The 25,926-nt window shown below is 48.4% G+C and overlaps 1 protein-coding gene across 1 annotated transcript; it reads right to left on the minus strand.

The window, feature by feature from the left end:
• Positions 1-1,507: 1,507 nt before the first annotated feature.
• Positions 1,508-24,580, minus strand: CDK4 (cyclin dependent kinase 4). The gene is made up of 8 exons (XM_083599441.1): positions 24,425-24,580; positions 20,478-20,717; positions 15,387-15,522; positions 14,720-14,887; positions 12,367-12,476; positions 7,681-7,731; positions 4,841-4,976; positions 1,508-2,446 (listed from the first exon to the last, which is right to left on the minus strand). The coding sequence occupies exons 1-8, from the start codon at positions 24,571-24,573 to the stop codon at positions 2,354-2,356; spliced, it is 1,083 nt and encodes a 360-aa protein (XP_083455567.1). The 5' UTR covers positions 24,574-24,580; the 3' UTR covers positions 1,508-2,353.
• Between the last annotated feature and the right edge of the window lie 1,346 nt (positions 24,581-25,926).

Here is a 25,926-nt window from a genome sequence, read left to right on the forward strand (position 1 = left end):
TTTCCTTCAGAATGGAGAGGTTTGATCTTCTTGCAGTCCATGGGACTCTCAAGAGTCTCCTCCAGCACCATAATTCAAAAGCATCCATTCTTCGGCGATCAGCCTTCTTTATGGTCCAGCTTTCACTTTCATACATCACTACTGGGAAAACCATAACTTTTACTATACGGACCTTTGTTGGCAAGGTGATGTCTCTGCTTTTTAAGATGCTGTCTAGCTTTGTCATTGCTTTTCTCCCAAGGAGCAGGTGTCTTTTAATTTTGTGGCTGCTCTCACCATCTGTTGTGATCATGGAGCCCAAGAAAGCACTCCTGTATACCCACAAACAAAGGCTTGCCAAATGTCCTGTTACATTATAAAATAGTTACCTGCACTGTTACTGTATGGGACGGAGGAGCTGCACTCACAAGTGCCAAAAATCAGAGTTATTGGATTTTTGGAAGCCATTTCCCCCCCCCCCCCAAGAAGATGGCCATTCAAATCTGCTTTATACTGAATCATATAGCACTGAAACACTGAAGTATTGCTCTCCCAACCTCATTACCACATCTGCTGCTCAAAACTCTAAAGATAGGAACTGAACCAGGCACCCTTCTGAATGCAAACTTTGGGCTCTTTCGCTGTGCCCAAAATACAACATTCTCTATTACGGACAGGGTTGTGTTTTTGTTTTTTTAATAAAGGTTAAAGGGAACTGTAATGTGCTACTTAAAATCAAGTGAGAGATTTTACTTTCTTGGGCTCCATGATCACTGCAGATGGTGACAGCAGTCACGAAATTAAAAGATGCCTGCTTCTTGGGAGAAAAGCAATGACAAACCTAGACAGCATCTTAAAAAGTAGAGACATCACCTTGCCAAGAAAGGTCCGTATAGTAAAAGTTATGGTTTTCCCAGTAGTGATGTATGAAAGTGAAAGCTGGACCATAAAGAAGGCTGATCGCCGAAGAATGGATGCTTTTGAATTATGGTGCTGGAGGAGACTCTTGAGAGTCCCATGGACTGCAAGAAGATCAAACCTCTCCATTCTGAAGGAAATCAGTCCTGAGTGCTCACTGGAAGGACAGATCCAGAAGCTGAGGCTCTAATATTTTGGCCACCTCATGAGAAGACTCCCTGGAAAAGACACTGATGTTGGGAAAGATGGAGGGCACAAGGAGAAGGGGACGACAGAGGACGAGATGGTTGGACAGTGTTCTTGAAGCTACCAGCCTGAGTTTGACCAAACTGTGGGAGGCAGTGGAAGAAAGGAGTGCCTGGCGTGCTCTGGTCCAGGGGGTCACAAAGATTCGGACACGACTAAACAACAACAACTTAAAATCAGATTCTTGAAACCAACGTTTAAGATTCCCATTTCAAAAAGCAAAGATTTTTCACCACCAGATTGAGTTGGTGGAAGATTTCCATTTCAGGACCTAGCAGAAATTGCCCCCACATATCAGTGGGGCAACCCATTCCCAGACACACACACTTGTTCATTCATCATACTAATAAAAACACGATAGATCTTCAAGTGACAGGAAAGGGGGAAGACCAAGCTATACTTGCCTGGCCCCCCACCCACCCATATTCTTTATTGAAATTTCGTTTTCGGAAGCTTTTTTTTATATTAAAAAGAAAAGAAAAACTTCACATCAATGACTGGAATCAGCTGATCCCTCCATCTGAGCAGATCTCCCATGCCCAGATCCCCGATTACGTAGGTCTCTCCTGACCAGTGTCGTGTCAATTCAAAAAAATTCTTTAAAATGAATCGTGAATACTTTATACAAAAATATCCTTTGCTCCCGCTTTCACGGCGCTCAGTGTAACAAATTAAGGCAAGGCTTTAGTGTCAAACTGTTAGCCACAGGAATGTGATAAAAGGCAGGAACATTATTGTGTGTAAACTGTTATAAAAAATTTATTCATTTTTTTTAAAAAAAGTTATTGGAGACGCCTTGGGCTATGAACTCGGATGGCAAGAGAGAGATGCCTCTAACTGGGCTGTCTCAAACACAAACTGACCTTCAAGAACACTGCTAGGACTCAACCCAGGAACACAGAAAGTGAGTGTGCACGTACATCTGCGAGGGTGTTGTTGGCACAGAGATACCACAGGAATCCTAGTTATTTCCAGGGCAGGAAGGATTTTGGCGTTGCACTTCCTGCAACTGGCACCTTTTCGTTTTCGTTCCGCATGTTGGCAACGGCTCCAGCCCCCTCCCCACCCCTCAAAGTCCCAGCACAGCCAGGGGGCTTGGGAGACGGTCTGACTGCAGCCTCCAGGTGGGGGGTCAATTATCCTCATACACACGCAAAGTCTTTTTGTGTACAGTCTTTTCGCCCCTTGCCAGGGACCTGCTGGGATGGCGCTAGCCTTCACCTGCACTCTGGTCTCGAAAGTACTGGTGATGCAGTGCTTTGAAGGCAGAGATCCGTTTGTACGGGTTGAATGTCAGCATTTCCTAGAAGGAGACAGAGTGGGAAACATTATGAATATCACATCATTCGGATATCACAACATATCCTAACTATAGAAATTCCACTTTTATTAACATTGTTAGATGACTTCCTCGACTCCCCCTGGCTGAGTTTCCATATAAATCATTGTAGCAGTTTTCCAAAACTAATTTTACATAAAATTTACTTAGTCCAATTAACATCTTTCTTTCTTTTCATTTTAACTTTTACCCATAGTATTCTACAACATCACATATTTAAATCCTAGGCCGATTTGGTACTCGCAAGTAATTCTATTTAAGTTATCTTAACATATTTAACTAAATAGTCTTTAAATTTCTTCAATTCCTCTCGATACTACTCCTCCTTCTGGTCGCGGACTCTTCCGGTCAGGTCGGCTAGATTTCGTATCATCTTCATCTGCCATTCCTCCACTGTTGGTACTTCTTGTGATTTCCAATTTTTGGTCAGCAAAATTCTAGCAGCAGTTGTGGCATACAAGAACAATCTAACATCTTTCTTCGGCAATTCCAAACCTATTATTCCAAGAAGAAAGGCCTCTGGTTTCTTGATAAATGTATATTTCAACATTTTTTTCAATTCATTATAAATCTTTTCCCAGAAGTCTTTCACCTTGGGACAAGTCCACCACATATGGTAAAAAGTACCTTCTTTTTCTTTACATTTCCAACATAGATTATCACTCTTATGATAAATCTTTGCTAGTTTTACAGGGGTTAAGTACCATCTATACATCATTTTCATAACATTTTCCTTTAACACCGTACATGCAGTGAACTTGACCCCTTTCCTCCACAACCTTTCCCAATCCTCAGACATTATGTTATGTCCAACATCTCTTGCCCAGTCTATCATCATAGATTTAACTTGTTCATCCTTTGTGTGCCACTCCAACAGTAAATTATACAAAATGTAAAATGAATATCACATCATTTTTCATCGCAGGCAGAACAGGGTCCAGACCTCCTCTGCGCAAGATCTGCAGGAGGGTACCCTGAATGTGTGCAAACCCCAAATTGGGACACAGTGTGCCTTACTCCAAGGATTCTTCTTGCTACACAGCTTACAGCTCTCGAACGTCTCTAGCATCCTATTTCGAAAGCATTGCCCCGCATCATCCTATGACTAAGGGCGAGTTCACACGGCACATTATTCATACGGCGGTGATCGCCAACAGCTTGAACAGATGAAAAGCCAGCAGTCCCTCCCAGTTACCAAACACTTGAGTCACCGACATTTGTTGCCTGTTTACTTCCACAGACAAATTTTCCCCAAAGGCAGGTCACTAAGAGCCAACGACTTGGCCGTGTGGCAACTTCTTCAAACAGTTTGCTTAGCAGAAATGATAAACCCTCCCTCAACCTCCAGATACTGCCGGATTTCCAAATGCCGTCAGCCCTAACCAGCAAGGCCAATGGTCAGGGAAGAGGACACGAGTTGGGAGTCCCAACAACATTCTGAGAGCTCAGCTAGTCTAGGCATATTTAGTTTTGTTGTGCACTTCGATAAATCGGGGGGGAATTTAATAAAGTCCCTCACACTTTCCAGCCAAAGTGATCAGGACTGGTTTTGCCACTGGAAAATACTGCTGCTTTAGATTGCTCTCCAGGGTGGATTTATAGGTTAATGATGGGCGTGGATTTATAAAAAAAAAAAAAAGGTAAAGGACCCCTGGACGGTTAAGGCCAGTCAAAGGCGGCTATGGGGTTGTGGCACTCATCTCGCTTTCAGGCTGATGGAGCCGGTGTTTGTCCACAGACAGCTTTCCAGGTCATGTGGCCAGCAGCACTAAACCGCTTCTGGCGCAAGGGAACACCATTACAGAAACCAGAGCACACAGAAATGCCATTTACCTTTCCGCCGCAGCAGTACCTATTTATCTACTTGCGCAGGCGTGCTTTCGAACTGCTAGGCTGACAGGAGCTGGGACAGAGCAACGGGAGCTCACCCCGTTGCGGGGATTCAAACCGCCAACCTTCTGATCGGCAAGCCCGAGGCTCAATGGTTTAGACCACAGCACCACCCACATCCCTTGGGCATGGATAGAAGGCATTCAGCATATGCACATTGCTCATGCAGTGCTGCCCAAACCACACTAAGATCTGCCCTCACAGTGCACAAGAAGAGTAGATCCCAACTACTGGAGAAGAGCGCTGCATAAATATTAAGTGCATTTCATCCACTCTTGAAGCCACCGTGGCGGAAACAGTGAGGCCAAGGCCACCCAGCATATTCAGGATTAAATCTGGGTCCGTGGGGGAGGGAGGCACAGCTCATGCTTTTAACCATCATTCCAACTCCAGCTCTCAGATCCACCTGCTCCCCTGGTCTATTCTCCCTGCCTCACACGGTGACCTGCCCAACTCTGTGGAACGTACCAACAGCAGCTGAGCTCCCAGGGGTTCAATTTCCGGCACAAACTTCTCGACGGGCTGCGGGGAGCGAGCAGCAAAGGCGCAGCGTGGCAGAGACACGTCCAGGGGCCAGTCCTCCTCGGATGGAAGCCCGATCAGGCTGCAAGTCAAGGAGAGATTGTGAGCCAGAGTCGCCTGGTGGCTTCCCCAGAAGGCAGCCCTCTGCCAAGATGTGTGGGAGGTTACCAGGGTTCAAGACCATCACCCCAGCAGCATGTCAGTTCCTGAGCTACGCAAACTGGTTTCTCCTAATTTTGCCACAGCCTTAACTGATGCTGAGCACAGCTCTGGCCCACAGACCAAATTATGCTCACCAGGCACCCCCCCTTGGCCCATGTGTCAAGTTCGGTCAGGCCACGTTCACCTGCCTTACGCAGCGCTAAGTATATTAAGGCTGGGTGAAAAGCAAGTGTGCCGGAACCACCAATTAGCAGGTGGTTATTATTTATACCCCACCCAACTGGCTGGGTTTCCCCGGCCACACATGCTCTCTTCACCTGGTTTCACGAGCCCTGGTGATGAGTTATCACCAACACTGTGGGCTGTGTCTTTGCCCAACCAGTTTAATTTCAAACTATGTGGGCAAGAATGGGTCAATCGCCCATGATGGCAGATGTCCACTTATCAGACCTGGAGCATAGGAGTGGGGTGGGGTAGAGATATAAGGATCTGGCCCACGAGGCGGATCCAGTTCCCCACCCCTGCCTTAAGATCTGTAATAAACTGGTCTTTAGTCAAGTCACCTGAAACCTGAACCCGGGACGTCTGGTTCATGCCCATCACAACAGCGCTGGCCAACGTGGGAGTGCTGTTGTGCTCAGCTCCTGTCCATGGGGTTGGCCACGGTGAGCATAGAGTTCTGGACTAGATGGGCCTTTGGACTGCAGCGTCCCAGTCCCCTTGCCTCACCTATTCCCATATCACACTGCTCTTGTGATTGTGCCAGAAGTAAAGGTAAAGGTAAAGGGAGCCCTGACCATTAGGTCCAGTCGTGACCAACTCTGGGGTTGCGGCGCTCATCTCGCTTTATTGGCTGAGGGAGCCGGCATACAGCTTCTGGGTCATGTGGCCAGCATGACTAAGCCACTTCTGGCGAACCAGAGCAGCACACGGAAACGCCATTTACCTTCCCGCTGGAGCGGTACCTATTTATCTACTTGCACTTTGAAATGCTTTCAAACTGCTAGGTTGGCAGCAGGAGCTGGGACCGAGCAACGGGACCTCACCCCGTCGCAGGGATTCGAACCGCCGACCTTCTGATTGGCAAGTCCTAGGCTGTGTGGTTTAACCCACAGCGCCACCCGCGTCCCTTGTGCCAGAAGTAGATCCCCTAAAATTATCCGCTTCCTTTTTTTGTTTTTAATCACCACTTCCAACGTTTTACAGTTTAAGTCACCCTGGAACACTCGTAACTTTTCTGTTTCTTTAAAGTTCAAATTCTTGTGCTTTTCAAGGAAACCTTTAGGAAACAATCCTTTTGATTTTTGTGAGGCTGAGCCCACTTACCCAGGAGTAAGCATCAGTGAACCCAATTAAGCTTACTTCTGAGTAGACGCATACAGGATTGTCTAAGTGGGGGACTTCACAGATCATTCTTGCCACTCCTCTTTCCCTTCCTTTCTACTGTTCGTCCCACTTCAAGAGTGAGACATGCAACTTGAACTACTTTAGCTTTTCACAATGTTGGAATGAGTTTAAGAGACCTGACAGACTAAATAATCCAACATTTGCATTCATTATGCAAGTAGCATATTTGGAAAACTTGGAAGTTTTCTGACGTGTGCACACACGCACGAATTTCATTGTGAATGATCCAGAGACCACCTATTTCAACTCCTTGCTGCAAGTCAGGATCTTTTCCTGCTAGCCACCAATCATCAAACCCAGTGCAACCTTCAATTAACTGGGACTGTCAGAGCAGATAACTCCAGTCGACTTCACCAGACAGGTCTGTGCTCTGCAGCGGAGAACACACACTAGTCACTAAGAAGAGGCAATGTGAAAAGGTGGGGAGAAATCCCTCAGGACCCCAGGCCAGAATTTACTACCGTATTTTTCGCTCTATAGGATGCACTTTTTCCCCTCCAAAAATGAAGGGGAAATGTGTGTGCGTTCTATGGAGCAAATGCAGGCTTTCGCTGAAGCTATCCGCAAGCCTTTGGAGCGCGGCGGGAGTTCCCGCCAGGCTCCGAAGGCTTGTGGATAGCAGCCTGCATCCTGGGGAGCGCAGTGCCAACTCCCGCTGCGCACTCTGGGCTTCAGGCAGCTATCCACAAACCTTCGGAGCCCGGCGGGAGTTTCTGCCGGGGTCAGAAGTCTTGCGTATAGCAGCAAGCTCCGGGAGCAAAGGCGAGGTTGCATGCAACCTCGTCCCCGCTCCTGGACCCGTTCTGGGGGCTGGGGTCGGGGGAAGGTCGGGCTTCCCCTGCCCCAGCCCCGTGGCTAAAAAAGAAGCCAAGACAGCTAGCAGGATCAATCCCGCTCGCTGTCTTGGCTTCTTTGCTCTTTGGGGCTCGGGCGGGGGGGGGGGGAATATTTTTTTTTCTTTATCCCCCTCCCCCCAAAAAACTAGGTGCGCCCTATGGTCCAGTGCACCCTATAGAGCGAAAAATACAGTAAGTAATAATAATAATAATGAGGGACTTCTCTTACGCATACACATGCCTTGGCTTAGCACGCTCATAAAAACGAGCAGAGTCATGCACGATTATGCTGAGTAAGGCAGATGACCTAACGAAAGAGATTTCCCTTTCCCCCAGTGACTTTCACCAGCCCTTTGGAGCAAACAAAAAGGCGAGACTCACTCAAAGATCTTGCCTAGCTGGTCAGCTTCAGAGTTGCCACAGAAGAGGGGCCTGCAGAGAAGACAAAAGGGAATTGTGGTTACTTGTCATCGCAAGCCCTAAACATGAATTACCAGAAGCCTCTGTCATCAGTTTTTTTGAGTTCACATGCAGGACATGTGATATATTGTGTCCCTCCAATACTGGGACTGTATTACAGGCAGTCCGTCACAAGGCAGTTGCGACTTGACCCACAGAACCAGGAAATGAAAATTGCACCGGGCAAAGACAGGGTTCCCTGGCCCAAGCCATGCCCCAGACAATGGTAACTAGCAAACAATGAGAGGCAGGGGTTAGGCAAAGAACAGGTCTATTGATAAGGTTGTAACACCTCAGGATAGTCCCACTGGTCAACTGGAAGGCTAACCCTTCCCCAGTTATCCATGTAATGTCACCAAACAATGACAGAGGATTTCATCATACACACAGCAACTTCATGAACCACTCTCTCTCTCACACACACACAACCAAGGAAGTCTTCAAGGAGAGCATGACAACTTTCAAAATTAAGAACTTTTTATTTAAAAAGGTTTATAGAAACACCACCACTGCTACATTTCCGACCAACCCTTTCTCCTTCATTTGACCCTAGCCATCACCCTGCGAGGTAAGTCAGGCTGGAAGAAACACAGTGACTGGCTCATCAAAATCTCGCGGTTTCATGGCTGGGTGGCGATTTGAACCCTGGTCTGCCAGGTCCGAGTTTAACCACCACACCGGCTCATGAATGGCTCTGCTTCCCCCCATGTTTTGGTGGAACCAGGGATTTGCACAAGAAGATCTCTTCAACAGGACTTTGTGAAGCCAAGTCTACATGCCAAGTTTCTGCACTCCTGTGTCAAGGTGGAGAGCCAGAAGCACAGGAAGCACTCATGGAAAAATGCTCTGGAAGGAGGCAGCCATCTTTTTGGCAGCTACTTCCTGTTGCGCCATGCCCCCTTCTGCACCTGAACATCTGAACAGAAGCATACACCTGGTGTGCCATGCCTCAAACAGAAGTGCTTTTAAACAGCAGTTCTTCAGCCATTTCAAACCTGAAACCTACCTTAATCTAAATAACCATCTGGGGACCCACTTCTTAATATATCAACATTATTTCTTTGTATGGTGGTATGGTTGCAAAAGGCTGGGCTGGATGAATCCCAAGCCGGAATTAAGATTGCCAGAAGAAATATCAACAACCTCAGATATGCAGATGACACAACCTTGATGGCAGAAAGTGAGGAGGAATTAAAGAACCTTTTAATGAGGGTGAAAGAGGAGACCGCAAAATATAGTCTGAAGCTCAACTTCAAAAAAACTAAGATCATGGCCCCTTGTCCCATTACCTCCTGGCAAATAGAAGGGGAAGAAATGGAGGCCGTGAGAGATTTTACTTTCTTGGGCTCCATGATCACTGCAGATGCTGACAGCAGTCACGAAATTAAAAGACGCCTGCTTCTTGGGAGGAAAGCAATGACAAACCTAGACAGCATCATAAAAAGCAGAGACATCACCTTGCCAACAAAGGTCCGTATAGTTAAAGCTATGGTTTTCCCAGTAGTGATGTATGGAAGTGAGAGCTGGACCATAAAGAAGGCTGATCGCTGAAGAATTGATGCTTTTGAATTATGATGCTGGAGGAGACTCTTGAGAGTCCCATGGACTGCAAGAAGATCAAACCTATCCATTCTTAAGGAAATCAGCCCTGAGTGCTCACTGGAAGGACAGATCCTGAAGCTGAGGCTCCAATACTTTGGCCACCTCATGAGAAGAGAAGACTCCCTGGAAAAGACCCTGATGTTTGGAAAGATGGAGGGCACAGGGAGAAGGGGACGACAGAGGATGGGATGGTTGGACAGTGTTCTCGAAGCTACCAGCATGAGTTTGACCAAATTGCGGGAGGCAGTGGAAGACAGGAGTGCCTGGCGTGCTCTGGTCCATGGGGTCACGAAGAGTCGACTAAACGACTAAACAACAAATGGTTGCTGTTACCCATCTTACGCCAGGCAGCAGTGGCCTCCAACTCTCCAGCTGAAAACCAGTAGATTAGACACAACACCAATTGACAATAGTCTCTTTGAGCAGCTGTTTTTCGTAGGGGGGTGGAGGGGGTGGTCAAGAAGGCGTCTGACTGCTCTGACAGTGCATGACAAGGAGGGCTTGCAGAGAGATTGATGAGCATTCTCAAATGCCAAATAATACGCAGATTGAGTTGACAGACCAATCTAGCTGCCACCTCACCGCTGCGTTGTCTTGAACAAAGACAGCGATCTCAGAAACACACAAGGCGAATGAGCACACAGTTGCAAGCCAACGTTGAGCCAAATACTGAATCATATTAATTCACCAAGAAGCAGTGGGAGGAGAATGCTGCTCTATTTTATGTTTTTATGATGTGAATAATTTTTTTTAATCATGATATTATATTTTACTATGTATTGTACACTGTTTTGATTTTTTCCCTAATATTAAGGCACCTAGAAATCTTCCTGGCAACCCTAACATTATTAGCTGTGAGGATATGTGACCGTTTTAAAAACGTTTTTGGATGCTCTTAATTTTTTTAGAAGCTTTGCTTAATTTATTTTTAACTATTGTGTTCTTCTGTCTTGTTAGTTTGCCAGATCCTGAGTCCCTCCCATCAGATGTCAAGGAAATAAACAACTAACTAACTTTTAGGAGGCATCTGAAGGCAGCCCTGTCTAGGGAAGTTTTCAATATTTGATGTTTTACTGTGTTTGATGTTTTAATTTATTGGAATCCGCCCAGAGTGGCTGAGGCAACCCTGTCAGATGAGAGGCATATAAATGCTGTATTTTCCCGTCTATAAGACGCCCCAATAAGACGCCCCCTATTTTTTGGGACTCAGATTTAAGAAAATGGAGGGAGGTGTATCCGTGTATAAGACGCCCCCTAATTTTTGACATTATTTTTTAGGGGGGGGAACCTAGTCTTATACATGGAAAAATATGGCAATAATATACTACTACTACTACTACTACTACTACTACTACTACTTCTACAGCTACAAATTCCTTCCCAAATAGTCGTTTTCCCCAAAGCCTGAACAACATAGCAGAAGTGCCTGCGTGATTGTAGCAGGAAAAAAAGAAAAAGAAAGCCCCCAAACCATTTGCAAGCTTCTGCCCCCAACGGCATCTGTTGTCACTCCATCTTCTGCAAAGCAGGTCACCAGCTCCTCCCTGCCTAGCAGTCCTCAGCCCAAAAGATAAGCAAGACAGGAGGTTTGGGCAGGCCCAGCCCTAATCTATTGTCTTCCAGCTGTGCCGATGGCTTGGAGATCTAGCAAATGGAACGTGCCCCAGAAATTCACAATATCAGTCCCCCAACTGCAGTTTGCAAATCTTGGCAGAGTTTATATTGTCGAAGCGCACGGAAAGCAAGGAGGGGCAGCATGTAGGTCTTCAGAAGAGTGAGGAGACGTAACGTATTCTTGGGACTCACATCTCACACGCTACTTGTGTCTAAACCACCCACCCCATTGTGCCTCACTGCTCCCATTAAGTTGGAGCGGGGTACATTTGACATAACCCGTGAGCCCATGAAACCCGCTGCATGACTTGGGCCAGGCACTGTCTCTTAGCCTCTGACATAGAGTTGTTGTGAGATAAAATGAGGTAAGGGGGAACTATGTACTCCACTTTGGGCTACTTGGAGGAAGTGGAAAATAAGTGTAATACAGTGGTACCTCAGGTTAAGTACTTAATTCATTCCGGAGGTCCGTTCTTAACCTGAAGTACCACTTTAGCTAATGGGGCCTCCTGCTGCCGCCGCGCCGCCAGAGCACGATTTCTGTTCTCATCCTGAAGCAAAGTTCTTAACCCGAGGTACTATTTCTGGGTTAGCAGAGTCTGTAACCTGAAGCGTCTGTAACCCGAGGTACCACTGTAATGAATATGATTTTTCAAAAAGGCCAACACACACACACACACACACACACACACACGTGCAAACCTCCTTTCTCACCTAGTCCTCCCTCGCCTCTGCAAACAGCCAATCCATGCCAATTTGTGCAAAGCTTTTAACAAAACACAATGCACAAGACTACAAAAGTCTGCTCTGACTGGCAGGATTCAGGAAGGGGTGTTTTCCCACCGTCGGGAAGTGCCAGGGATTGAACCTGGCACCTTCTCCAGGCAAAGCACTTGCTCTTTCCCAAAAGAGGGGTGTCCTTGCCACAGAATGTGCCCTGCTGTGCCAGTTTCTGAAGGCACATTGGCTCCATCCATACTACCCATTGAAAGGAGCACTGTACCACTTTTGAGTAATCAATAGCGTCCCCCATTGAATTCTGGGAAGTGTGCTTGATTGTTACACCACTCCAAGAACTCTCCAAAACAGCTCTCAGCACCCATAACAAACTACAGTTCCCAGGATGCTTTGGGAGAAGCCAGAGCTGTTTGAAGTGGGATGCTGCTGCTTTGAACATACGGTGCAGATGGGGCCTTTGGCACACAGCACTAGAGCTGCAGCAAATCAACTTCCCATCCAACAGCGGTGCCCCCGACAGCTGTGTTGGAACCCCTCTAACGACAAAGGCCGCATCTGCTCAGCCAAAATACCACCCCATTCCCTGTGCCTGGTGAGATGTGCCAACCCTGCCGCCACCGCCCCACAAGCGAACGATCTTCCCGCGCCACTCACTTCCTCCGAAACATTTCCGCAAAGATGCAGCCGACACTCCACAGGTCCACGGGGGTAGCGTAGGCCGACTGGAGCAGCACTTCTGGAGCCCGGTACCAGAGGGTGACGACCTGCGGCAGAGATTTAGCAAGGGTTCACAGGTGAAGGAGGCGGCTTGTTTATAAAGCACCCCCCCACACACCGCTTCCGCTCAATGCATCACCACGAAAATCCCTTGAGCAGCACTTTGGACTTAGTTCTCAAGAGACATGCTGGGCATGGAGCCAAGCGCCATTCCTTTCAGCTACATGGGATGACCTTTCTGGCTGCTACTTTGATTGGCAAGGGGATACACCCAGCCCGTTCTACTTCCCAGGGGGCTCCTGGTCAGCCAGCCTCGGCTGGGATTCAGCACAGCCTTACAATCTGCAGCTCTGTGTCCCAGAGTCAGGCTCCAGGGAATCAGATCACGGTTGGCAGCCAGAAATGGGAAAACAAGAAGTTCTTACCATGGTATTTCACTCAATATTCACAGAGAGAGACGGATGAGGCCAACTTTCAGATAATGGCGTTGTTCTGAGTAAAGTTCCATCCCCTCCATCTCTCCTATTCTACGTCACCCCTGTGCTGGCTGATCTGTGCCTTCTGCCTCTGAGCTTTCTGTTCTACTACTCTCAATGCATGCCTGGTCCTGGGAGAGGGGGGTCAGGAATGCTTTCTAAAGACACTGAGTCTGTCAACTGTCTCTCCCTTGTTGCTTCTTCTTCCTGTTGCTCTCCCAACATTTCCCAGCTTCTCCCCTCTGCAGCCTCTGAACCTTCTGCAAACCACTGTTCTAAATCTATAATGCCCTCCTCTTCTTGGGAAGGTTCAGGAAGAGTGGGGGGACGGGGCGGTCCCCAGCATTCCTCCTCAGTCCAGTCCCCGACACCCAGGCCTGAAAATGGTCTTCCATGTGGATGATCTTGGGATACTGCTGGGGAGACAGGGGCATCAGGCAGCCCCCCAGCTGGCTCCAGCCACCAGCCGAGCGATCACCGGTCTCCCTTGGAACAGCATCAAACAGCGACACGAGCCTCAGATACGTTTAGAGACTCCTGCACGCTCTTATCAGCAAAGTGAATAAATCTTCTCACAATGGAAGAGGCATGTGTAAGCATTATTTACAGCATTTTATTCAGCATAGCTCAGGAACAAAGGAAAACATTTCTGCTTCCCTTCGCCTCCAGCAAAACAGCAATGTACAAAAGCAATATAGAAAGGGAAGTTCCCAGCAAGTGCTGGAAGTAAACAGGCATGTGACACACAACAGTCATGCCTGTTCCCTTTTAAGGTGGAACGGAACTACAGTGGTGCCCCGCAAGACGAACGCCTCGCAAGACGAAAAACCCGCTAGACGAAAGGGTTTTCCGTTTTGGAGGCGCTTCGCAAAACGAATTTCCCTATGGGCTTCCTTCGCAAGACGAAAGCCCATAGGGAAATCTCCGAGACAGCGGGGAAGCGCAGCACGTCTTCCCCACTGTCCTCGGACCTCCTCCGAAGGCTGGCGGTGGGGCGGAGAGACCTCCTCCCGCTGGCAGCCTTCGGAAGGCTCCTCCGAAGGCTGGCGGTGGGGCGGAGAGACCTTCTCCCCACGCCAGCCTTCGGACGGCTGTCCTGAAGACTTGCGGTGGGAGGAGGGTTTTCCTTCCCACCGCCAACATTCAGAATGCTGTTCTGAATGTTGGCGGTGGGGAGGAAAAACCCTCCTCCCACCGCAAGCCCCGGGAACAGAGGAGAAGTGCTGCGCGCCTTCCCCTCTGTTCCCGTACCTGTCCTGAAGGCTTGCGGTGGGGAGAAAAGCCCTTCTCCGCACCGCCAGCCTGGCAAGCGGTCTCCATAGGAACGCATTAATTGATTTTCAATGCATTCCTATGGGAAACAGTGCTTCGCAAGACGAAAAACTCGCAAGAAGAAAAAACTTGCGGAACGAATTAATTTCGTCTTGCGAGGCACCACTGTATATCCTAACATTAACATGGGTGGAGAACCTGGTACCCTCCTGATACTGTTGGGACTGCAACTCCCATCACCACCGCTTTCCACTGGCCATGCCGGCAGGAGCTGGAGTCCCCACAACACCTGGAGCGCCACAGGTTGTTCTCCATCCCTACAGTGTAACGTACCTGCCCCATAGATGCTCTGGTGGTCTCCTTTTCATGCTGTACTTAAATCAACAGAAGAAGAGAAGAACCAGACAGAGAGCTGCCCACCCCCTATCGGCTGAAAAGATCCAAAGATCTGAGAATTCCCTAGTCAATGTGCCAAGCTGGCCACACAAGCCAGAGCAAAAGCCCTTGGATCATTTAAGGGGACCCAGCCAAAGCGGACTCACCAGTGGCGTCAGAGCCATCTGGCAGCTGTAGATGCGAGCCAGGCCAAAATCAGCCAGCTTGACTTGACCAGAGCTGGTCACCAGGATATTCTCCGGCTTGAGGTCACGATGGACAATGCAGTTTGAATGCAGGAATTCCAAGCCACTCAGGAACTGGTGCATCATGTCCTGGGAGTGGAGAAAAAAGAGCATGTTGCATCAACACCCACATTTTAAATGCCTTAAAAAGGTAAAGGTAAAGGGACCCCTGACCATTAGGTCCAATCGTGACCAACCCTGGGGTTGCGGTGCTCATCTCGCTTTATTGGCCAAGGGAGCCAGCGTACAGCTTCCAGGTCATGTGGCCAGCATGACTAAGCCGCTTCTGGCAAACCAGAGCAGTGCACAGAAACGCCATTTACCTTCCCGCCGGAGCGGTACCTATTTCTCTACTTGCACTAGTGTGCTTTCGAACTGCTCGGTTAGCAGGAGCAGGGACCAAGCAATGGGAGCTCACCCAATCGCGGGGATTCGAACTGCCGACCTTCTGATCGGCAAGTCCTAGGCTCTGTGGTTTAACCCACAGCGCCACCCGTGTCCCTTTAAATGCCTTAGGGACCCCATATTCAGATGCCCCCTCCCAAGTACCATCCCAACATCAATTCAGGATGCTTGCAGGGATGTTTACCTTTATTACCTCCACGGGTAAGCCGGGAGGTGGCGTTTTTTCCAAATACGCTTTCAGGTCCTGATCCACGTGCTCAAAGACCAGCGTCACTTTTGTCTCGCGCTCCGTCCGTGTTGTCGTGCAAACATCCATTAGCCTACAGGGTGAGGAAGATGCTTATAAAGTGCTCCAGAACTATGGGGGGGGGAGGGAAGGATGGAGCTTGTGACATTGGGAAGTTAATTAAAAAAAAAAGGTCAGCTCCAAATAAGAGCCTCAAATAGGGCTGGTGCGATCCAGGCACTTCTCCAAATGCAGAAATCTGGAACCTTTCATAGCCCAAGGCTGACGGAAAAAGTAGAAGGAGAAAGAAACATAAATCGGACCTTCGTAGATAAGCCAGAGGCACTCTCAGAGTCCGAAGGCACATTCCCTACGGTACAAAACACCCTAGGAGGGTGAAAAGCAAGGGTCAGTGAGGGGTGTGTGGCCTGGGGGCCAGGTAGAGGCCAGGGGGGTGGGGATTCCCCACCCCTGTCTTGATGTAATGAATTCTGTGGACTGCTCTCCCCAGGGAAGTTCGCTTGCTCCCTTCATTATACAGCTTTAGGCGCCAGGCAAAAACATTCCTCTTTAACCAGGCCTTTGGTTGATCTATTTGACATCCTATACCCTTTTAAAATGGGGCTCTTTTCTGAGGGGGGTGTTATTGGGTTGTTGTTTTTATTCTGATTATATATGGTGTGATTTTTTTCTGTGAACCACCCTGAGACCTCTTGGTAGAGGGCGGTATATAAACTCTAATAATAATAATAGGGCTGGAAATGATGCAGACTGCCAACAGCCTATGGCCACAGCATTGAAACTGCGAGAACATCACTTGCTCTAACTTATGCCGCCCCACCCACTGTTAATTCTGGCCCAGATCATAACAAACTGCATCTTCCAGACCCATGTTGCTGTAGGCACAGGGTACTGTATTTTTCGCTCTATAAGACGCACCAGACCACAAGAGGCACCTAGTTTTTGGAGGAGGAAAACAAGAAAAAAAATATTCTGAATCTCAGAAGCCAGAACAGCAAGAGGGATCGCTGTGCAGTGAAAGCAGCAATTCCTCTTGCTGTTCTGGCTTCTGGGATAGCTGCGCAGCCTGCATTTGCTCCATAAGACGCACACACATTTCCCCTTACTTTTTAGGAGGGAAAAAGTGAGTCTTATAGAGCAAAAAATACAGTATTTTCATTGCCTGCTCATCTGCCAGAACCCTTCCGTTCCAGCCTTAAGACCCACCTCTCACAGGTGTGGCATCCTACGGCCCTCACACTTTCTCTCCCCCCATATCCCCCCTGCTCCACACTCGCTTGCTCCTCTCCGAAGTCCTCCTCCCATTCCGGCCTTGCAATTTCCCCCACAATTCCCCTGCAGTTTCTGCTGAGAATTGTCCCTCAAGGCAAACACTATCGGGGTTGTAAACCGTCTGCCTAACCAAGTCCTCTGCTCTCCCTTAGTCAGGAAACAACTCAGAGAGCTGGGGGTGGGGTAACCAGTCTGATTCAATGCCCCTTATCTGCAGGCCCTGAAGCTGGAGGACCCAGATTCTGGGTTTGGCCTTTCTGAGTCTCCCCAAAGGAAGGAGAGATCAACCCCACCTGCAGCCAGCAGGAAGAGTAGAAGCAGATGAACATATACAGTGGTACCTCGGGTTACATACGCTTCAGGTTACAGACTCTGCTAACCCAGAAATATTACCTCGGGTTAAGAACTTTGCTTCAGGATGAGAACAGAAATTGTGCTCCGGCGGCACAGCGGCAGCAGGAGGCCCCATTAGCTAAAGTGGTGCTTCAGGTTAAGAACAGTTTCAGGTTAAGTACGGACCTCCAGAACAAATTAAGTACTTAACCCGAGGTACCACTGTACCATGTAGCCGGTGTGGGCAGGCCTGCATAACCATAAGCAGTGCTTTTTCCCCCTGGGCGGACACAGGGGGTACGCATACCCCTAAACATTTTGTGAATCTAAACTGAGGAGCAGTGTTTCAATATGAGTAGGAAAATGAGAGTACCCCTAAACATTTTTTTTAAAGCACTGACCATAAGTGAAATCTGAAGCAAAGCATTGTGGGAAGTGAGCTGCTTTTTTAGAGGTTCAGGATCCAAGGAACAGGACCATCAGGGAATGTATTTCACATCCCCTCTTTTTCACTCGGGGGCCAGTTGGTCCTGCTCCCTTCCTCTCTAGGTTTCCAGGCCAGGGACGTGAGCAGCGGTCCTCTGCTGACTCCACTGCCTTTGCTCTGTCTGAATTGCCGACGGGGGAGCCTTAAACAGGTTTCACCACCTGAAAACCCCAGTCTGGGCCCGAAGGAAAATGGCAGCAGAGTGGACTGTGTAAAGGCCACAGGCAGCTTGTGCAGACATCAGCTGCCTTTTCCAAAATGTACATTCAAACGCTGGTTCAGGGATAGGGAACCATTCTTAGCCCTCTCTGGGATACCGGTGGTGGATGTAGCTAAAGGCAAGAGGGCAAAGCAGTAAATGCAAACTGAGCTTTGGACAGAGTAGGCTAGTTTCCACACACAAACGCAACCCCTCTCTCCATCCAGGGAAGCAAGAACCAAGATCAGAGATCAAGGACACATTCCAGCCAGGCAAAAACTCTCAAGGAGAAGGCAAAGCAGGACCAGTGAGAGGTGTGGCTTGGCAGTGTCAAGGACCAGAGGGGCCTGGAGGGCCATGGCTGTCTCTAGGCTTGAGGCTCCCCACCCCAGCTGTCACTGCTTACGAAATTGCTTCCCATTCAGTGTATTTAGGGTTGCAGCCCTAATTAAAGAAGAAATCCCATCTTCCAAGGTTGACTCTACCCTTCCCTCTAACAAACCCAACTATTGCCTCGATGTAAAAAAACAACAACCCCACAAAACACACCAAACCAATGGGCCAACAACAGAAATTGCTATCACTCCTGAAAGCAGTGTTCAAAATTAGCCAGGCGCCAGGCTTTCAACTACTTGCAACCAAGTGAAGATGCCTTGGCGCCAGGATACCAACTGGAGCTGCATGCCTAGAGATCACTGGAACTGGACTGTTTTCACTCACTAATGCCCCACCCTGTGGAATTCTATCAGTTATATTTTATCTGCACAATCGTAATGAATTTGAGGAACCAAAATGCTTTTTCTGTGCAGCCTGAGCAGGAGCAGTGAACAACATGATAGTTCAATGTTGCAGCTCGTCGTCACTTACCCCCCCCCCCCCCGCTGCCCTGCTCAGTTGTGAAAAATGTTATGAATGGTCCATGTCACCATTAAGAAAAAGAGGTGGGAATAGGCCAATATGTATGTGGACTGTCCCTGGATCAAGATACTATTCTTTTTTAAGTTCTCAAAGCTCTTAACCTAGCTCAAAGTTGTCATTTGAACTAGCCAGATGTTTAATTGATCGTGCATCATTTGAAAAGACGTTAGGGCCATCCTGCTCCAAAATGGCAACTAAATGTGACTGTAACCTTGGTTTAAGGAGCCATTTGGCGCCTAGCTTACGGATCTGAGTCTCTAACACTTCCTAAAAGGTAGGAGCAATGAGGGGGATCTTTCCTGTCAGCCAGCACCTTCCTGGGGTGCCAGTTTTCAATCGCAAGACTCCGGGGACAGCAAAGGTGGTGCCCTCCATAGGGAAGCTGAATTGCATCTCCAGCTGGCATAGCCAGTCACGGAGAACATGTGGCCCTTCGGGTATTGCTGGACTCCAATTCCCATCACCCCCAGTCAGCATGGTTAATGGTAAGAGATGATGGGAATCGGAGTCCTGCGACATCCATAGGCTACCTTGCTCTGCTCTTCACTAAGTGAACAGAAGCTTGGCCTAAAGTTTGCATAACTTTGTGGGGAAAGGGTGCATCAGACAGATTTGAACCAGAGGCAGGAACAGAGGCAGACAAATGCACGGTGGGTGTCTGCAGGGAGCCCGCTTCCTTCCTAGTTCTTAAGAAATCCCAGCCTTAAGGGGAACCAGGCAAAATTCCAACTGGCCCAAGAACAAAGAGATGTCTGCTCCAGTCAAAGGAGAGCCATTCACTCTGAAATGGGCTCTTTCAGGAGGGTCTCCATGCCTCCTATAGGTCAGGATATAAGCCAGCCATTTCAGCAATCCAGGCCCAAACACTATAGGTCTCATCCGTGAGTGTCCTTCACCCTATCCCTAGCTTGTGTTCATGCTAGTGCAATTCTCAAAGAGGGTTCTGGAACATTAAAAATGGCGGGACTTAGGCCAAGCAATAACACAGGTTCCTCCTGGCTTACAGGAGTCAAGACCAAGGCCTTAATTTGAGCTGGGCCTCTGATCATAACCTCATATTCAACACAGTCCCATCAATTCTGGAACATCACACTGTGATAAGATTATATCTGAGTATGTACAGAGTGCGTCTCTCTCCCATTCTAGCCTCAGCCTCCCCCTCTACCATGCTTGCAGCCCTTCAGATGTCCCTGACCACTAGTCTTGCTGACCCAAAGGGCCAGAGGATCAATACAGGAATGGACAATTTGGCACAATGCTCTACTAGAAAAACTGACATTACAAATAAAAGGAATGAGACACGATAGATTACTTTTCTGTTCAGTGGTATAGATTTGCTCGATGGACAAAAGATAGCCCTAATAAAATCCTGCCGCCGCCCACTGAACTCTCTGGAGAGCCTTATTGGGATAAGGACAATGATTAAATGGTAAACTTGTTAAAATACTTGGAATGCAATAAAAAATAACATCATCATGGATATTCTACAGCTAATTTACTACAGAAGCAAAAACCATGCACATCATTGGTCTTTATAACTTCAGCTACGTTTCCTATGGATAAAAATTTAAATATGAATAGTGTGTTTAAAAATAAAAGATCTGAAAGGCCACAGGTTCTCCGCCCCAACCTATACCTTTGGGATTAATAGGTGTGTCTTAACATTCAGAGGCCATTGTTTCAGGTAGCCTTGAAATGCCGGCCTCCTTCCTCTCCCGCCCCTGAAAGAAATCGATTGCAGCACATGCCACAAAGCACACACTCCCAAGCCCCACCCTGGGATCCTTGCAGTCACACACCCCCCCGTCACGCCCCTCACCGAACAATGTTGGGATGGTCAAAGTGCTCCAGTCGCTTCAGCAAGGCCACCTCGCGGACGGTCGACAGCGGCAACCCGTTCTCGCTGTTCTGCACCCGCACGTTCTTGAGGGCCACAAACTTGCCGCTCTGCAGGTCACGGGCCTTGAAGACGGTGCCGTAAGCCCCGATGCCAATCTCGGCCACGGGCTCGTATTGCTCCCGCACTCCCATGGCCATCCTGGCAGTCTGTTCCAAGAGGCTTCACGAGATTGAGGGGAAAGAAGGTGGTTAACAACAGTTAGACTTTCCCTTACAGTAGGACAGCAGGTTCCCTCCAGTGTCCCAACGCTCAGCTCCCTCTCCTTCATTCTTCAGTGAAACGCCGGCCTGTTCCTCCCATGTAATATAATAATAACAATAACAATATTTTTTTATTTATACCCCACACATCTGGCTGAGTCTCCCCAGCCACTCTGGGCGGCTCCCAATCAAATGTTAAAAACAGTACAGCATTAAATATTAAAAACTTCCCTAAACAGGGCTGCCTTCAGATGTCTTTTAAAGATAGGATAGCTGCTTATTTCCTTCACATCTGAAGGGAGGGTGTTCCACAGTGTGGGCGCCACCACCGAGAAGGCCCTCTGTCTGGTTCCCTGTAACCTCACTTCTCACAATGAGGGAACCGCCAGAAGGCCCTCGGTGCTGGACCTCAGTGTTCGGGCATAACGATGGGGATGGAGACGCTCCTTCAGGTATACAGGACCGAGGCCGTTTAGGGCTTTAAAGGTCAGCACCAACACTTCGAATTGCGCTCAGAAACGTACTGGGAGGTTCCCTCCAGTGTCCCAACGCTCAGCTCCCTCTCCTTCGTTCTTCAGTGAAATGCCGGCCCGTTCCTCCCATGTAGCACTCTTTTCTGATGTCACAACCGCACCACAAGTTTAAAGAGCGTTTGTAGCATTTTAAGAGACGAAGCTTACTTCGAAGAATTCTTGGAACTATGGTTTACATCTCACGGAGCTGCAATTCCCAGCACCCTTCACAAAACTATAGTTCCCACAATCCATGTATTTTAAATGTATGGTGTGGATGTGACCTCGGCCTATCTCTTTATTCTCTCCCTCCTCCCTCACTCCAGATTCCACGATTCCCCCCTCCTCTCTAGTTATCCCCCTAACCTTTGCTTTCCCATCCCTGAGACAGGAGGAAACCATAGGGGAAAAGTTGGCTCCCTTGTTAGATGAGTTTGGAGCTCCTTCTTTTAAGGTTGAAGAGACAGTCTGCCTTAACACTGGCCTTGGACCAGAGCTCCCCAAAGCCCAGTTTCCATTATCAAGAAAGAGTGCTCCTGGGCATGCGCAGATTATAGTAACCAGATAAAAGGAGACAAGCAGGGAAGCTATGCTTTGAATACTTAAGCAGGAGAGGGAGTTTCAGCAGGGGCACAGCTAATTTCACTTTCCAATATCTCCTCCTTAGTACACCATTATTTACAGCGTTAAGAGCGACAAAAAAATCCAGCCTTCAAAGGCTTTCAATCAAGCCTTTCTAAGTAGCACCCCCGCCAACTGATCCCTCGACACACCCACACCCAGCCACTCCATTTTGGGCTAGCAGATACATTTGTTCCACTGAACACCATTAGTTGCTAGCACCTTTCTCAGACCGTGCATGTGCAATTGCTCCATGTGCATTGGGGGTGGAGGTGAGCAGGACTGCAACTGCAGAGACCCTAAGCCAGGGGTAGGCAACCTAAGGCCCAGGGGCCGGATGTGGCCCAATCGCCTTCTCAATCCAGCCTGCGGATGGTCCGGGAATCAGCGTGTTTTTACATGAGTAGAGTGTGTGCTTTTATTTAAAATGCATCTCTGGGTTATTTGTGGGGCATAGGAATTCATTCATATATATTTTTTCCAAAATACAGTCCAGCCCCCCACATGGTCTGAGGGGCGGTGGACCGGCCCATGGCTGAAAAAGGTTGCTGACCCCTGCACTAAGCGCACATACTGTATAAACTAGGCCCCACATAAACACACCATCAGGGACCCTACAAAAGCAGCATCCCCGATCACGCACAACTGTGTGGGTGTGTACTCAGCAGACAGTTTAGTGAACACGTGTAGGTCAAAGCCTGCTGCCATGTTCCCACTCTTGCCCCAACCTCACTCATGGAGTATACACACAAGCACACACACATACACAAACACACGTTGACTAAAAAGGACTCCTGTCTCATAATCGCAAACCAGGAAGAGTGGGTGTTTTCCCCACCCTCTCAAGGCATGTGGGCGAAATGGGAATTCCAACTCACGTTATTACAGAACCCAGGGTGATCACTTACACAGGGTACAAGTGTGTCATCCGATGTACTTACTGACTCATTTGCACCTTGCTTCTTGTAATTCACAGTCAACTTAAACGGATTGTTTCTTGGCCTCTGTGAATGCACCAATGCCACTGCTACAGGGATGGCGGAACATGAGGCCCTGTAGATGTTAGGCTCCAGAACTCCCATCATCCATGGCCAACGGCTATGCTGGCTGGTTATTATGGAATTTGGGAGCCTAGCAACATGGGGAGGCCCTGTCCTTCAGGAGCCCAGCCTGCTGGGCAATACTACAGGGGCACCTTTCTCCCGGGATGCAGGTGGCGCTGTGGGTTAAACCACAGAGCCTAGGACTTGCTGATCAGAAGGTCAGCGGTTCGAATCCCCGCGACGGGGTGAGCTCCCGTTGTTTGGTCCCTGCTCTTGCCAACCTAGCAGTTCGAAAACACGTCAAAGTGCAAGTAGATAAATAGGTACCGCTCTGGCGGGAAGGTAAACGGCGTTTCCGTGCGCTACTTTGGTTCGCCAGAAGTGGCTTAGTCATACTGGCCACATGACCCGGAAGCTGTACGCTGGCTCCCTTGGCCAATAAAGCGAGATGAGCGCCACAACCCCAGAGTCGGTCACGACTGGACCTTATGGTCAGGGGTCCCTTTACCTTTACTTTCTCCCACCACAATAATTGCTCCACACAAAAATCCCGCCGGCATCTTCTTCAGGATCCAATCGAGGCACCAACTGGCCTACAAGAACACACCCTACCCCACAATGCAACAACACTTATGTGTCCCTGCTGCTCCCCACCACCTGGGTCAGTTCAGTCAACAAAGCGTTAGGCTCTTCATCATGGGTTCGAGCCCAACGTTGGGCAAAAGATTCCTGCATTGCTGCGGGTTGGGCTGGATGACCCTCAGGGTCCCTTCCAGCTTGGCGATGCCATGTTTTCAAGAGGGCTTCGCCACGTTGAGTTAGTGTCCGCAAAAGCGTGCATTTTGCAGGAATTGAAAGAACAACCGCACAGGAGGCAAGAGTCCCCCCTTCCTCAGCTGCACGACGTTGTTCGCCTCGGGGCTTGCAATGCAAACTTCCTTTTTGAGCGCTGAAGATTTCAGCAGCAGGCCATTTTGCTGAGCAGAAGCCAGAGAGCCTCTGCCCGTTGCGACTCATCGGTCGGCTTCCCGCGCGCAGGTCGCGCACCCCCTTCGGCCCCGACCCCTAACCATGCGGGCCCCCGCCCCACTTCCCCGAACAAAGCCCCATTGTGCGCTCCCAAGCTTGCAACTCCTCCCCGGGGATCGCCGCCACATGCTCCCTTCCTAGCCCAGATGGGCAGGGAAACAAAAGCCCCGCTACCCCGCGCTTCTTGCAGCCTCCGGCGAGAAACCCCAACTTGCAATAACTTGACAGCAAGTTTGCAAAAGGGGGGGGGGATCCTCAGTCCAAAGCCTCTTCCCCAGATTGCAACCCAGTGCAATACTCCCCCCCCCGCATGCACCCACCCCCACTGCCATCCCATAATAATAAAGCCCCCCTCCCCTCTGCCAAGCACGGAAGGGCAGCAAGTGCCTTTGTCTCCTGAGGAGCGAGCACGTTGCTGCCCCCCCCCCCCGTTGCCAGCGATCCTCCGGGCCCGGACTCACCCAGCTGCAAGCGGCGAAGGGGCTGCTCCGTCCCCGCCGCGGTGGAGCGCAGGGAAGCGGGAGGAGGGAGGGGGCGTGGCTGGAAGACCTGGCCCAGCCAGCGAGGCGGCGCGGCCAGAGCGGCCGCCGGAGCGGAAGTGGGTCGCCATAGTGACCGGCCTGAGGGTTGTGGGCGGGGCCGGGCGCTTGCTCTTTGCTCAGCTCCCTCCCTCCCTCCCTGGTAAAGAGGCAGTAGGGCTCAGTGGTTAAAGCCAGGGCCGGATTTACGTACAAGCTAAACAAGCTGTAGCTTAGGGCCCCACTCGCTTGGGGGACCCAAAAAAATTAAAGGAAAAAACACCTGGATGTACATTTCCAAAATATAAGATAAATAAATAAAATAAAACCTCCATACAGCAACAGTGTTTTGTGTTGTGTGTGATGTAAGTAATGGGCCCCGCCTGCTAGCCTGCTCCCTAAAATATCACTTCTTAATTGTATTTCAGTTCAACAATTACTTCGGTAAAATACATATTTTGTTATGTGCAAATGGCTTTAGATACCTGTTAGGTCCATAAATTACGGTACCATATAACATATATTCAACACAAAGAACAGCGACAATTTGTTGTTGACAAAGGACAGCTGGACATAAAGGGCCCCATTACCTTCAGTAACTTAGGGCCACTAAATCTAGCCCTGGTTAAAGCAACGCTCTCCTGTACAATTATTATTATTATTACTACTACAGTATTATTATTATCATTGTACCCCATCCTTCTGGCTGGGTTGGCCAAGCCACTCTGGGCGGATTCCAGCACACACACAAATAATAATAAAACATCAAACATTAATAGTAACAATCAGATCCTATATTAAAAGTCACAATAACTTTAAAATAAATAACTTATACCAAATAAAGCAGTATGCAATAATGCATTAGAATCCAATAGTAAACACTAAAATTAAACACCAGCAAGTAATAATTCAAACAGTTTACAAGAGATCAACAGGTTAAATCTGTAAGGATACATTGGGCAAAAGATTCGGGACATAATATACAAATGGCAGATTGGAAGAGGCTGTGTAAAACAGAACTGAAATTCACAGCATGTTGTTAACTGAAAGAAAATTATATGAAAATGATGTATCGGTGGTATTTGACATCTGTCAAGTTAGCAAAAATGTACAGAACAAGTTCAAATATCTGCTGGAAATGTAAAGAAAAAGAAGGTACCTTTTATCATATGTGGTGGACATGTAAAAACTAAAAATTTCTGGGAGGTGATATGTAAAGAAAGGAAAAAAATGTTTAAAATAATTTTTGTTTTTTAAAAAAGTTTTTTTACTAGGAATTATACGAGATACCAAAAGACCAGAAAAGATTGTTTATGTACGCTGCACGGATGCTACTAGCCCAGAGATAACCCAGACCAGAGAAGAATGGCAAACCAAGTTGATGGACTATGCTGAAATGGCAAAATTAACTGGGAAGCTCAGAAATCAAGAAGACAAGAACTTTA

Source organism: Podarcis filfolensis, assembly GCF_964270895.1.
Source record: "Podarcis filfolensis genome assembly, chromosome: 2".
NCBI lineage: Eukaryota > Metazoa > Chordata > Lepidosauria > Squamata > Lacertidae > Podarcis > Podarcis filfolensis.